This window comes from Heterocephalus glaber, unplaced genomic scaffold (assembly GCF_053883595.1).
Source record: "Heterocephalus glaber isolate CG9 unplaced genomic scaffold, H.glaber_assembly_v1.0 deba00001504, whole genome shotgun sequence".
In the NCBI taxonomy this organism is placed as follows: Eukaryota; Metazoa; Chordata; class Mammalia; order Rodentia; family Bathyergidae; genus Heterocephalus; species Heterocephalus glaber.
The window spans coordinates 45,810,270-45,824,511 of NW_028258324.1; the positions used below are offsets into that span (position 1 = coordinate 45,810,270).

At 34.9% G+C, this 14,242-nt stretch overlaps 1 protein-coding gene across 12 annotated transcripts in view; it reads right to left on the bottom strand.

Moving 5' to 3' along the window:
- Positions 1-14,242, bottom strand: part of Mecom (MDS1 and EVI1 complex locus) — a 582,840-nt gene that overhangs the window by 20,061 nt on the left and 548,537 nt on the right. For 9 of the 12 annotated variants that reach the window (XM_013071481.3, XM_004834561.3, XM_013071478.3 and 6 more), the window contains 3 exons: positions 10,558-11,914; positions 7,877-7,964; positions 3,530-3,556 (listed from right to left, as the gene is read on the bottom strand). In XM_013071481.3, the coding sequence (XP_012926935.1) occupies positions 3,530-3,556; positions 7,877-7,964; positions 10,558-11,914 (1,472 nt within the window). The remainder of the gene's footprint in view (positions 1-3,529; positions 3,557-7,876; positions 7,965-10,557; positions 11,915-14,242) is intronic. The other 3 variants (XM_004834564.3, XM_004834563.3, XM_004834568.3) reach the window with 2 other exon arrangements.

Sequence of the window (14,242 nt, forward strand, 5' to 3'; positions counted from 1 at the left end):
ACCCCACCTTTGGCTTCTAGTGTCAAATGAAAAGAGAATTAAGTTGGAGTAAGGAAAGGGGGAGAAAGAGGACAAGTGAGCTGAAGGTAGCTATTAACACCACACATGCGGGCGCCGCACACACACACACACACACACACACACACTCACTTTCTGCCCAGCCAGCAACAACTGAAGTGACATAAAAACTCTTCAATGAATCTTTCTCTTATCCTCCTCAGATTTGCTCTTATACCACTTAATTCAACTGGAAAGAATAAGAACCCTTATTAGAACAGAGAAGAGTAGACATCTGCCAGTTGAACTGATTTAGCAGTTTCATGACCACTATGAACCACAGTATACACCTTAGACTAAAGTGTTGAATTCAAGTGAGCTTTAGCTAACAGATGTGTCAAAACCCCAAACTGTTCTTGTTACCTGATCTGACTCATGTCCCTCTAGAAGTAACATACATTTTATCGGAGAAGTAGTAAGTTTGATACTCACTTTAAAGTCTGGCTTACATTTTCAAAAGAAAGATAATTTGGGATTTATGGGACAAAACCTATGTACATATATTTATTTATGAAAAATCCAATGAAAAAGGCAATGTGTATCACTATGAATAAAAAACTGCTGACAATGGGGAAATTAAAGAGGATAAAACTTAGAGCATATATTTTAGAAATGTACTACCATATGATCCATTAATGTCTCGGGGTAATCTCCTATCAGTAAAAGGCACTTTTTTTCTATGGAACGGTAATTTGATTTACATATATAATAGTTGTTGATGGTATCTGCAGCCAGATGTCTGGAAGAGGAAGTTGTTTCACCCCTTCCAGTCCCCAAGAGGCTATTAACTTTATACTGACGCAAACTAATATTTAGACACAATTCCCTTGTTCCTACCAAAAAATGTAGCTATATCTCTAGTCAAATAAAGTTAGTATTTTTAAAAATATTTCAGCAGGCTAGATAGCATCAACTGAGTCCTAAGCATTTAGCTTAATATTTATTGTCTGGCATCAATAATTGATGACATAAAAGGTTCTCATTAAAACTATCAAAGTGACAACTTGATTATATGAAATGATATGTCCAAAGGCAATATGAATTATGTGACCTAATGTTTCACAATTAGATTACACATGGCTTTATCATAAAATAGCTAACTATTCATAAATAACCTATGATGGGAAAGTTTGTAGATTAGGCAGTTTTCTATATTTATTCACTTGATAATCTTGAGAAATCTCAAAATCATGGTCATTTGGAGGAGAAGCAAATATTCATATTTTATGTTTATATCACTCCATGTATCACATGCAGGAATCATGACTATGAAATCACTTTAGAGTTTTTACCACTAAAAATTATAAACATGTAACTTTGATATTTACAATTACGCTTTACAATACAAATATAAATCACAGCCCTGAAAAACCTGTGAGCCAATGGAATAGAAGCATTTCCAAAGCACTGCAATGGCAGCTGCTTGTTGTGTTATAAGCAAAAAGAATGTAATTTAAAATCTGAATTGGCTTTGTAAGTTATTCAAATAATTAGTCATTGCTATATAGGGCAACAACATAGCTAATGTACCCTAGAAAACAGTTTGCCTTAAATCTCAGAAGAGACTTTGGAGTTGGACTTTTCAGCAGTGCTGAAACTGCCAGGACTTTGGCAATTCTTGGAGATGGCCTAAATGCCTTTTGGATAAAGGGATGTGAATGAGCCTTTGGGGGACCAGGGGCAGAATGTTATGGCTTGTGTTTAGATGAACCCCCAAAAGCCTCATGTGGTCACAGATGGGCCTTTTTCAGAGGTGGCTGAATCTAGAGTGTGTGACTGATTCATGGTGCAATGCTAGGATTAAGAGTGCTAATTAAGAGTGGGTGATTACTAAATCAATCCACTGATTGGTTTGGCACCGCTCTACTCCGTAGTCTCGATACAATATAAGGGACAGAAAGGGACTTGTCTTGCCCCTACTTGCTTTTGCTGTCTTCTGCCGCCATGAACTGTTGCCCCTCTGCCATGTGCCACCCTGCCTTGGAGCCAGGCACCTACAGACTGAAACCTCTACAAACTATGAGCTAAATAAACCTTTCTTCCTTTAACTTTAAGTTAAAAAAATAAAAGACAAAGGCCATGAAACAAGATACTCAGGACAGACCTCTACCAGGAAAGGTAGAAAAGGAAACATGGAAATCTGTAGAAATATGTAGGCCAGAAAAAGAGCAACCACACTGACCACACAACTTTGCTGCAGGCAATCTCTGTCTCTTGAGCGCTCTCTCGCTCTCTCTCTCTCTCTCCCCTTCTTTCTCCCTCTGCCTCTCTCTCACTCTCCCTGGATATTTTTATACTTTTTAAATAAGGCGAACTAGCTGGGGCTTTAGCTCAGTGGTTCTGGTGCCTGCCTTGCAAATGCAAGGTCCCAAGTTCGATCCCTGGTACCAAAAGAAAATAAATAAATTTTGGGCCAGGGATTTAGCTCAGTGGTTCTGGTGCCTGCCTTGCAAACACAAGGACCTAAGTTCGATCCTGGTACCAAAAAAAAAAAAAAAATGTGAACTTATTCCTTAAATGAATCTATCAGAATGAAAAAAAATCAACATTCATTACATATGTCACATATTCTGCAAAAGGGATAAAATGGAGAAATTCCTAGGAAACAAAAACTGACATCAAACACAGGAAATAGGTGAAAGTGCTCCAACTAAAATTAATTCCTAATAAGCTAATAACTATAAAGTGGCTTTAAAAAGACATCTGAACTATATCCTAAGATTTTCCCCATTCCTCAGAAATCAGCATACTTTTGAGTGAAAAAGTAAATACACAATGCTTAAAGGAAATTTTGAGATATATGTTATTTCCATTCAAGTTTTATACGGAGGTGAAAACTAAATAAACAAAATTCTTTGTATCCTAAACATCTTTCCCAACAAAAAATAAAGTTGTCCCTTATAATTAACTGAAACTGAATGTATCTGGAAATAGTAGCTAAAAGTTGAAGGATTAAGACTCAGTGTTAAAAAAATCTATTCACTAGTTCAATATAGGCTTTTAAACAATTAGTCTTGCTTCCAAATAGCCAATTCTGCCTTGGGATATATGGATGAGAATTCCAATATCAGTCTGTGTGTACACATAAGTCCAGATTTTACCCTGTATAAAGCTTTATCAAAAGTATATTTAACATTCTGTCCCCCAAAAATGTTTGTTCCTACTTAAGGACCTATTTCAAAGTCTACTTTAATAACATGCTCCCAGGTATCCAGAAAAAGTTTAATATTAACGTATAATTATGAGGAATGGGTCCGATTTATCAAATAAAAACATTCCATGAACTATTTGTTCACTAAATGCCAAATTATATCTAAACATATTACGCAGTTTGATAAATTATCTACTGAAGCCATATCATTTAATGGAGAGGGCCTCAAAATTCTATATGTCTATACAGCAATTTATAAGGTAAGACTTTTTTTTTTAAATGCTACATTACTTCAGTCAAAAATATAAGTAGGAAACTTACCCAAGTTCTCTGATCAGGCACTTGGAACTGGGAGCAAAATTGAAACAAAAACAAAAAATTACTTCTGTGTTGGTATCTTTATTGAAATCCACCCTTTGAGAAATAAACATTTATACTAATTTAGCAATTTTTACTTATCATGTAACCATACCTTGAGTGATAACTTTAGAAATAAAAATTAAGTATTTTTATAACACTACTGAGCTTCCTCTATTACTTAAAATAAATTTTAGAACAAAGGTTATAAATGAGAATGTTTTTTATTCTAAGAAAAATAAATGCTATCTACTACTAAATATTACAGCTAAGCAAATGCTTCTTTTCATTACTACTCACTGCAAAACAATATCCCCAAGTTTTGCTTTAATAACCGAAAATTAAGCAATTTTCTGTAAAATCCAATCTGTGTTTTATAAAGTCAATGATAAAGAATATATTATATTTTTTGAAGCATAAATAGTTGAGTAACAGAAAGGTATGGCTTTTGGAAATTCACTGCTAACAGTAAGGAACTTGAATCATCAGTCATCAGAACACTTAACAGTACTTCAAAGAACTGAGGGTCTATTTATGACAATTTAGGGCAAGATTCACTGAGGAAAATGTCAGTGGCTTAGAAAGTCTTCTAGTCAACACAAAGATGATACCTTAAATAATCATTTTTCTTTGTTAAAGCGGATATATATATCTTGCTTTCATTGGTTTTTGGTATCTTTAATAAGGAAGATGCATAGGTTTCAAAGAATGAAAGCTTAATCACAGGAGAAATAGACAACAGGAAAGACTTGTTGAAAACAAACTGGAAGATGAATGGCAAAAGACTTAAGTGATTTTCACATCAATGTATCAATGACAACTTGGGAAAAGATTAACTTAGTCCCAGTTCCTTGGAATGAACTAACCAGATAATTAGGAAACAAAAGGAAAAATACAAATGATGAAAATGGACAGAAATTTAAGTAGGAGTCTTTGTTGCAGATGTACAGAAAGCCAAACCTTTAAAATAGAATGCACAAGGAACCAAAAATAAAATTAAAAATGCAGGAAAATCAAACCAAGGAATAATGTCCACTTTTATAATAATGTAATTGCTAAATAATTTCTATGGCAGTTCAAATGAGCTATCAATGTGGACTACACATTTCCCAAAAGAGAAATCAATGAAACAGACATTCCACAGGGGTCACACAGTAGCACTTTTCTTCCCTCTCACTTCTCAGTGATAACCATCTCCTTTTCGAAATGCATTGTATGCAAGATATTGTGAATAATTTTTAAATGCCTATCTGGACAATTTTCTGCAAAATCCAATCCCTGTGTTTTCATAATATCAATGGTAAAGAATATATTATATTTTTATAAAGAATATTTTATATATTTTCTATAGTGATTACATCTCTTGTAGTAAACTAAGTTATTTATAAGAGAAAATAAAAGAGTAAATAGTGGACTGGTAGAGCAAATATATTTCTTCAGGATTTGAACAGAGAAACTTAAACCCTAAGGATTCATCTCTTAATTTTGATATATGTAACTCATGTGTCTTCGAAATTTTTTGACAAAAATGTTTAAATACACATTATTATACAGGGTATTAATATGGCTTAATAATCTTTCAATAAAATAAACAGATATTTATTGAAGTGTTCACTTATCATTGACTAGGGATTGTATAACAAAGAGGGATGTGTTGGTAGAATGCAAAGGTATACAAAACTGCAAAGTCAGAGTTGTCCAGAGACTATCACTCCCAAAGCATTGACATATCTGTTTATATCTTCTCTCCAACGCGTTGAGAGTGTGGTCATTTTTTTATTAGTATTATAACCCTGAGAAATAGGGCAGATATCATTTCCTTTTTGAAGAGGAAGATCCAAAAGTGCAAACAAACTATGTGATTTATGTGATTTGCTCTAATTAATTATTTATTTATTTTGATACTGAGGATTGAATACAGAGTGTTCACACTGAGTTACATCCCCAGACCTTTCTGACTTTATGTTTTGACAGAGTCTCACTGGTCACTAAATTATCCAGCTGGGCTCAAACTTCCAATCCCCTTGCTTCAGTGGCCCAGAGCGCTGGGATTACTGGCATGTACTACCATACCCAGCTATGCAATATACTTTATATGGAAAGTATAACAATGAATAGTTTTATGCAAGGACTTACTTAGCTATGAAATAATGGCAAGGCATAGGAGCAGAGGCAAGTCTTTCAGTTTGGGTTCTTGCTCTGTGCTACCCCTACTGCTGCCCACTGAAGTAATGCCAAGAACGTAGTAAGCATCTTTCCAATTACTCTTAGACACCTGGAATAGTCCTGGCAAAGAAACTGGTTTCAGAGGATAGAAAAAGGGCATTTTACTAATTTCCTTTTATATTTAGAATAGAATTCTTCTGCATCCAATAGTGAAAGCTATTTGTCATTAAGTCCTCCAACCTGCCAAGCTTAATGATAAACATAATCTATATGGGCTATGATCAAAATACATGGTGAATGTTTAAATTTTCAAAAATTTTTACTGTTAAAAAGATACATTGTTATTAATCCCTGTCAAAATACTCTCCTTGTTTTGAACACACTTATCCCATCATTCTTATCCCTTTATAAAATAGTTCTGGAAGTTCTCTTTTTATGAGTGTCTCTACATGATATCAAAAATAAGGTGAATGTTCTTGCTGAGTGCAATCCAATGGAGGTGTGGGATGTTAAAAATATTACAGTGCGTCCTCATCCACCTTATTCACTGGATGTGGTATCCTGCAACTTCTGGCTTTTCCCCAAAGCCAAAATGACCACAAAAAGTAATTGTCTGAATTGATTCAGGACTTCTAGGCAGCCACAACAATACAACTAAAGACACTAGAGTCAGATTAATTGAATTACTCCAAGACATACTCCCAATCTCCTTTATGCCAGGTACCCAGAGGAATCAATTCTGCAGCAATTACCAGATTTTCAGAATTACCAGCATATAAAAATAATTTGATTATTATCATTAAAATACATATATATTTACCTTATGAATATATATTATTTCTATTTAGAAAAGAAGATAATCAAGAATGATATACTTTCACAATATCTAATAAAAAATGAATATTATATTCAGGTTTATCAGACTAAATATAAAATATTTACTGATAAAGTTACTGTTTTAGAACTTAGTTCTTTTCCATAATGTTATTATGTAAATGATAACATTCTTTAGCTTTCCTGTTCCAAAGTTAATATTAACTAGAATGTTTCTAAAACTTTTTATACTAACATACATTTTCTCAATTTGAATTCAAGGGAGAACTCTGGAGCATTAATAGATTTTTCTAATCATTCCAACTCTTAGGCTTTTGCTCAGGCTTTGGGGAGATACTTGACAAAGTGAATAAGTAACAGAGAAACACAAAAGAGAATCACATCTCTAGTTAATTAATTTAATTACCTCATAACCTTCAATAAGAGAGCTTGTGTAAATTTCCAGCAGTTTTACTAGAGCACTGTCCTTTCCAGTTTGAACACCTTGCAACAGAATAAATGACTCTGCTCTGTTTTCGGGCATTTTCATAAAATTTTTTCTATCTATAAAGAACAGCGCTAGCTTACATCTTTTCAGGAAAAACAAAATAAAATTAAACAAAAATTTAAAAGCCAATTCAAAGTTTCAATATTTGTTCTTTCAATACAATTCTCCAGATAGGAATTGATATGTAAAACAGTTTAAAGGACAGGGACATAGAGATTAACCAATTAGATAATACTGTACTTTCCTTCCAATGAGAAACTGTGTATATTGTGATAAGTGAACATGACTCCACTCATCAAGTAGTTCTGTGTTTTGTGGTGAAGTCTTGTGCAATTACAAAACTGTGCTGGAATGCTCAGTGGTCTCTACATAAATTCCTTCACCCTCTATGGTAACAACTTGTCAGGTAGACTCATTTCCTGTTTTTATCTAAGCACTGAAAGAACAAGAATGACCTTCATGAGTTTGGGACGAGTCAGATTATGATCCCTATCTTAGTATCAGCAACCTTTAAACACAAAAGACAACTTCAATATTTACTTCCTTGACTGAGCTCAGCTTACTGCAAAATGCACTTTGGCTCAATAAGTAGTTAAGAGCAGACAATAATTTAACACCATAACCATGTTATTTTTACACATATATTAATTGCTTTTTCTTTAAAGAGCTTGGGTTTTAATTCTGCTAGAATTTCCTGTGTTCTTCCACAGCAGCGTCATAGGAAATCCTAGTGTTCTCAAGATTTCTTTCATTTCATTGCACCTGCTTTTCAAGATCAACAAGTTGGTTTACAAGCTTGAAATCTCAAACTCAAAAATACTTACTTGTGGGTGAAACAAAAATCCTGGAGAAGGTCTCAAGTATTTCTCTTTTAAAGCTTCAAGTGGGTCAGTTAGTTTTCTTTTCTCTACTCTGAAAGGTTAAAATTAGATTTTGGAGGTGAATCAGTCTCACATATCAATGAGTATATAATCACTGACATAGAAAACAACAAAGCAAATAATAGGTTTCTGGATTGCACATTAATAAAAGTGTAAAACCGTCTTGAAGAACACATAAGACACTTCTATGAGCTCAAAGAAAGGTCTTATTTATAATGGAAAACTCCTTAATGACTAGTAATAGTAATGACAAAAGAAAACTGAAAAATAAGGAGTCACTAAGAGGCATTTGTCACATATTTAGTACCTTTCCATTTCAAAAGGAGACAAAAATGCTTAGTGATTCTGAAATCATGAGAACAGGATTAATTTTGAAAAATCAAAGCCATTTCTTACCAAGGAGCTATTCTCCCAAAATATTCATCCTATTTCTTCCAAATCTGTCAATAATAACAACAGTTTCAAAGCATATGCTACAACTAAAAGCCCTGCTTACAACTTTTTCAGATACACACACACACACACATACATACAAACACCCACACCCTTGCTCTAGATACCAGTGCTGATAAACACTGTAAATGGGAGGTGGATGGTGACCAAATGATGAACTAGTTGAAGATTATATATACATTTTTTTTGCTTTAGAAATGCCTGCCATTATGTTTTCAGTTAAGCATATAGGGAATTGATATCACGAATTAAATTCTTTTACTAAGTATTGCTAATTTCTTTTTTAAAACTCTTGAGTATGTTTTTAAAATAGAATTGAAATAAAAATGCCTACCACTTCTGGAAATTTTATGTATGCTATATTTTGGATGTATCATTTTACTTACTGAAGTATGTGATATTATACCTACATTTTATGGGTGAAAAAAGTCTAGAACATGGAAGGTGGAGATTTCAATCCATATCTGACACTAAAATTGGGGTTTAGGTCTTGAGATTGGTAAAATGATGGACCTAGGGCTTTAACTAAGACTGAGACACCAAAGGGAAGAAGACAGCTAGGGAAAAGAAAGATCGGAAAGTGATGGAAATGAGTCCACTGAACATGTGGAAGAACTGGAAGCTCACTGCTGGTGGGAGGGTATAAGAAAGAATGCCTGAGAAATTACCTTCACAAAGAGCTGAGGTGTGCCACTGACTGGAAATACGACCTTACCGGAAATGTGTAGCATACGTCTATACACAAAATATGAAGATCTTTTTTTTTCTTTAACGATGGGATCTGCCACTGGAATTAAGATATAATAATCGGGGGAAACGTGCATATATATGGTACTGACAGCACTGAGATATTTTTTCGTACTGAGATATTTTTTCATACTGTCTTTTTAAATTCCTCTTCAAAAAAAAAAAAAAGGCCTGGGGATTTAGCTCAGTGGTTTCACCGCCTGTTGCGCAAGCTCAAGGACCCGAGTTCGATCCCCGGTACCAAAAAAATAAAATAAAATAAATTCCTCTTCTTGTGCTGAAATGGGGGTAACCCTTCACATACTGGAGTTGTTTCTTGGTTAATGCATTATATATAGTATAGGTAGAAAAAAGACAACTTTTAAGTAAAAAGAATTTAAAGCTACAATGCATATTAGGTCATAAGAAGTCCATTAGTATTATTGAATAAAAAGATCTAAAATCTTTTCATTAAAAAACAAAATATGAAAACATTTTCATCATATATGCACTCAATAAAAGATTATCCATATTGGCCGGGGATTTAGCTCAGTGGTTCTGCTGCCTACCTTGCAGGCGCAAGGTCCCAAGTTCGATCCCCGGTACCAAAAAACAAAACAAAACAAAGATTATCCATATTCCAGGAAGTCTTGACAGTGTTCAAAATTTCAATGAAAAAGTAAATTGAAAATGTTTGTAATATTTACGGATGTAATAAACAATTATTATTGATAGAATTTGAAGAAAACTAGTATTTAAAAATCACATTGATCAAGTGAATGTAACAAAACACTGCCTAATAAGGCTTTTTAAAATTAAACATGTTTCACTCAAAAACTTTTGGATACATCAAGAGAAAATGGATAACAAAGGCATTAAGTGTTTTTGAGCAAACCATTCCCATTATATATATTTTTTAAAAAACCACTTTTGTGATTAATGTTTCATTTACTTGGGGCTGCTAAGAGATTTATTTGGAAGGAGACTATGACCAGTATTTATAAAGGATGTGTTGGTAGGTTAACAAAGAATAGACTCTTGCTGTTACATGTCACATCTTATTCTAAATAACCTGACCGACTTAAGTACCTACACATGTTTGCATTAATCCTTCCAGAACCTCATTGTTCTGCCACTTGACAATTTGTTTTGTACATGACTTTCCCATATTTTCCACCTCAAAAAAACCTGTTTTGAGAAAAAATAATTGTCAAGGGAAAAAAAAATTCTGTGGGCTCATTCCACATACCCCAACTTCAGAGATATCCAAAAATAAGTCCAAAACTAATGAGCCAATCGTCTGAATAAAAAATTAACTCATTAGGTTAAACAGCTTCACAGTTTGATAATAATAAAATTAATTATAAAAAAGGCATAAGTGTGTGGTAAAAACATCTACCTTCCACACATTTGTTCATATTTCCTCATCTCCCACACACTCTTACCTGTAAATAGGGTCCATAAAGAAGGGAGTGGGTCTTGCATGCTGCAAGGAACCATCTGAAGCTGCTCTTGCTTCAACATTGCTTCCTTTCTTTTCCCCAAATACATGGTTTTTTCGAGGCTCAGTCAGCTTGGTCCCACTGGCTCTACTCCTACTGCCCATACTGAGATCCAGGGGCTGGTCTTGGCTTGTGGCAGGTGTTGCTGGAGGCTTGGAGGGGACGGGAGTCAAGGGCTTCTCATCCTTTCGTTTAGTGGTGAGATCAAAGGGAGACTCTGAGTTTCCCTTCTGTAGTTTCTTTGCTTCACTTGGTGATTGGGGTTCCATTTTCAAAGGTAACGATCTCAAGTCTCTATCAGGAAATGGGTACATTGATTGAGAGAATGCTGGAAAAAATGGGAGGGGAAACATGGAAGGGTAAGGTAAAGCTCCAACTTTTTTGTCTTGCAGCCCCACCAGTCCTGTTGAACCAAAGTATTTTTCAGCAATAGAAGCAATAGCCTTTATAGAATCATTCACAGCTCCTGACACGGCAGTTTGCTCCTCTAAAGATGGTGAGAAAATGGAATGATTGCTGTATTCTTTCTTATTATTTATTGAAGCCAGATTCTGAAGAGGGCTTACTTTGTCTTTGAACATTTTACCATTTTCTTTAAATTTCTCTTTATCACTTTCAATGTCACTTTCCAGATCAGAGCCCGAGGTTGTTTCCAGGTCACTGCCACTTGGTGTACTGACATCATCAAGGTCACTACTCTCTGACTGGTCACTGATTTTCTCAAGGGCCCTCTCTTCAGAGGACCTCTCGGGCTGGAGCTCCACTGGCTTATTGTCCCCTACAGGTGGGTGTTTAGATAGTGCCTTCAAAATATCCTGTGTAGCTGGCAGTATCTGAGGATGTGTCATGAGGGGACTTTGACTTTTGTTTGTCTGTTCAGTACTTGGTAGTCCTTTAACAGGAGAACTAGCAGGTATCAAAGGAGGCCTGTGGTACAAGCCGGAAGGAAACAGACCAGGGAAGCTAAAAGAAAATCCAGGAGCTGTTGGAAAGGTAAGACCAGCAGGATGCCTATTGGCGCCAAAATAGTCAGCAAGGCCCGGGTTGGCATGACTCATATTAACCATGGACGTTTTATCCATAGCTGGGGTTCCAGGAAGTGAAATGCCTTGGCCAAAAAATCCACCTGCCGCAAAATGGTTCTTGCCCTCACAAAACCTCCTGTGTTTATTTAAGGAAGACGTAGTGCTGAACATTTGTCCACAGTCTTTGCACTTGATTTGGGTTCTGCAATCAGCATGCATGCGCTTATGACGACAAAGGTTTGAAAACTGAGTATAGGATTTATGGCAGACCTCACCTGTGTGCAAACAACAAAAAAGAATCTCAGGCTTTATGGTAATTGCTTCTGAATTTAGCAAGTATCACAATTGGTTTACCCAAAATAATTTCAATTAGGAAGCCAGGAAAAGAAGTTAGAGGCACCAATCTGGGTGTTCCAAACACAGAAAACCCCGTATCACTAGTTTCCAAAGCAAGGCATCCAACCTGACAAATGTCTTGAGGCACCACAAATATTTCATATATATATTTAAATATTTTGTCATTCCCACTGCACAATGATTTGCATAATATTTGTATATTTAAATATTTACAGAAAAGTCAAATCTCAGCATGCAGTTTCATCCCATTCATTACTACTATACTAGTAGACCTTTAAAAACTAAAATCTCGGATGTATTAAGTAGGAAACATAACCAGAACTCCTTTAAAATTTCAGACCACTTAATGAATTCTATATAGGATAAAACAAAAAGTTTTAACAAAAACCTTTTCCTTGACCAGAAAGTTCCCCTCTATTACCTCTCCCTTTGGGGAAAAGGGCTGTGCCTGTTCTACCATTATTTAATTGGTATTATATCATACACTCTCATCATTCACACATCAAAGCCACACAACAATGCACATTGTGTATTCTGAGACTTTTTTTAACAATCATTTTCATGATTTGAGAAAGACTGACATAATTTACAATGGCTCTATTTTAAGCCTGCAAAGGAAACTACATTGAATGTAGCCCATCCTGCATTGCTGGTTCCCATGAACTATGATCACGTCCTCTGACTTCCCCTCACACCAGTGGCTGTGCTAACCTTCCTGCATTTATGAAACCCCCATCCTTGGGAAACCATGTTCACTTGTTGTCATATCTCCCTTGGTTATCTGAGGGCTTGACTGCTGTGTTATAGCCAACTATGGTAAGCAGGGGAGAGCACTGTGAGTGCGTGGATACAGAAAGAGCACAGCATGGGTGTGGCTGCGAAATATCCCCCTTCGTTAAGAATTTGCCAATAAAGTAGGATATTTTCTTCCCCACATAAGTGCCAACATATCTGAGTATATTTTAAGACCAAACTTTGTAACCCTTAACAATTTTCTTGCTAGGTAAGAATCCTACTCATGTCACAGTCCAGCCAGATTATAATATCAGTTTCCTGAACATTATATTTCTTATTTAACTTTGTAGGGGTTGTGTTGCTTCATATGTGAGCTTACTTTAATGTTTCTGTGTATGTTTAACACACACTGAAATATGAAATACCTTACTTGTGATCATTGAAACAAATTTATTTTAAGAAATTAAACTGAAGACAAAAATGTAACATTTATTGCTTTGCTGGAATGGCTCCCTTGAAAAGAAGAATGCTTTTTAGCTCCTAAATCAAATCAATAATAATTTAAGAAAAAGACACACTGAGGAGGTTTTTTTATCTCAGTCAAGCAAAATTCATTCAGAACTTGAATTAGCCTACACACATCCAAAGAGAAAGTACCAATTGATTGCCTATTTCTTTTACTGCTACAGGTAAAACTATATATTAATGTGCCAGGTAATATTAAAGGAGTCTTTAATTATGAGATGATTCATAACATTGGAAAGGCTGTAAAATACATTTGAAAGAGAAGAAAATGTGGGTGATTCCTTTTCAAATCATTCTACCAGAATACATCAGCCAATCTATTTTTAAAATGTACCAATAAACTCAATGAATAAAAAAAAGAGAAAAAAGAAAATTTGTATACCTTGTGTTTAGTAAAAAAAAATATATGCTACTTAATCATACACTACAAATATGCATACTGTTTAGATATTTTATATTTTCATTAAAATAATATAATGAAGAGGGTAGAAACATCATTATATATATTTATATATATATAAAAATCATACTAATTCAAATAGAAGAATAACAAAGAGTCAACAAAATGTTGGAATTATAAAAATACACTCATCAAGAAAGTAACATCTCTAGGCATTAAAGGATATTGAGACAATGTCTTGATGGGTGTTCAATCAAGTATGTATTTGAAAGGCTTGAAAATCTTCAGCAAGAAAGTGTTGTGCTCTATTTTCTTACAGCTGGATTGCTTTAAGAAAGTCAAGGGCTTCCCTGTAGTAGAGTTAACAGACGGTGCACTTGACTTACCCTATCGTACGTTTTGTTACATGGATGACCAGCACCTGTGTCTAGTCTCAACAACACAGAAACTGAGGTGTTTCCTTGGGCAAAGGCTTTGTTTTCAGCACTTGAAGGCTTGGCCAGGGATACCACAAACCACCAAGCCTCCAGGTACACTGATTCAATTGATGTTGAAGTCTATACTCTTCTGTAATTTTCTCAATATT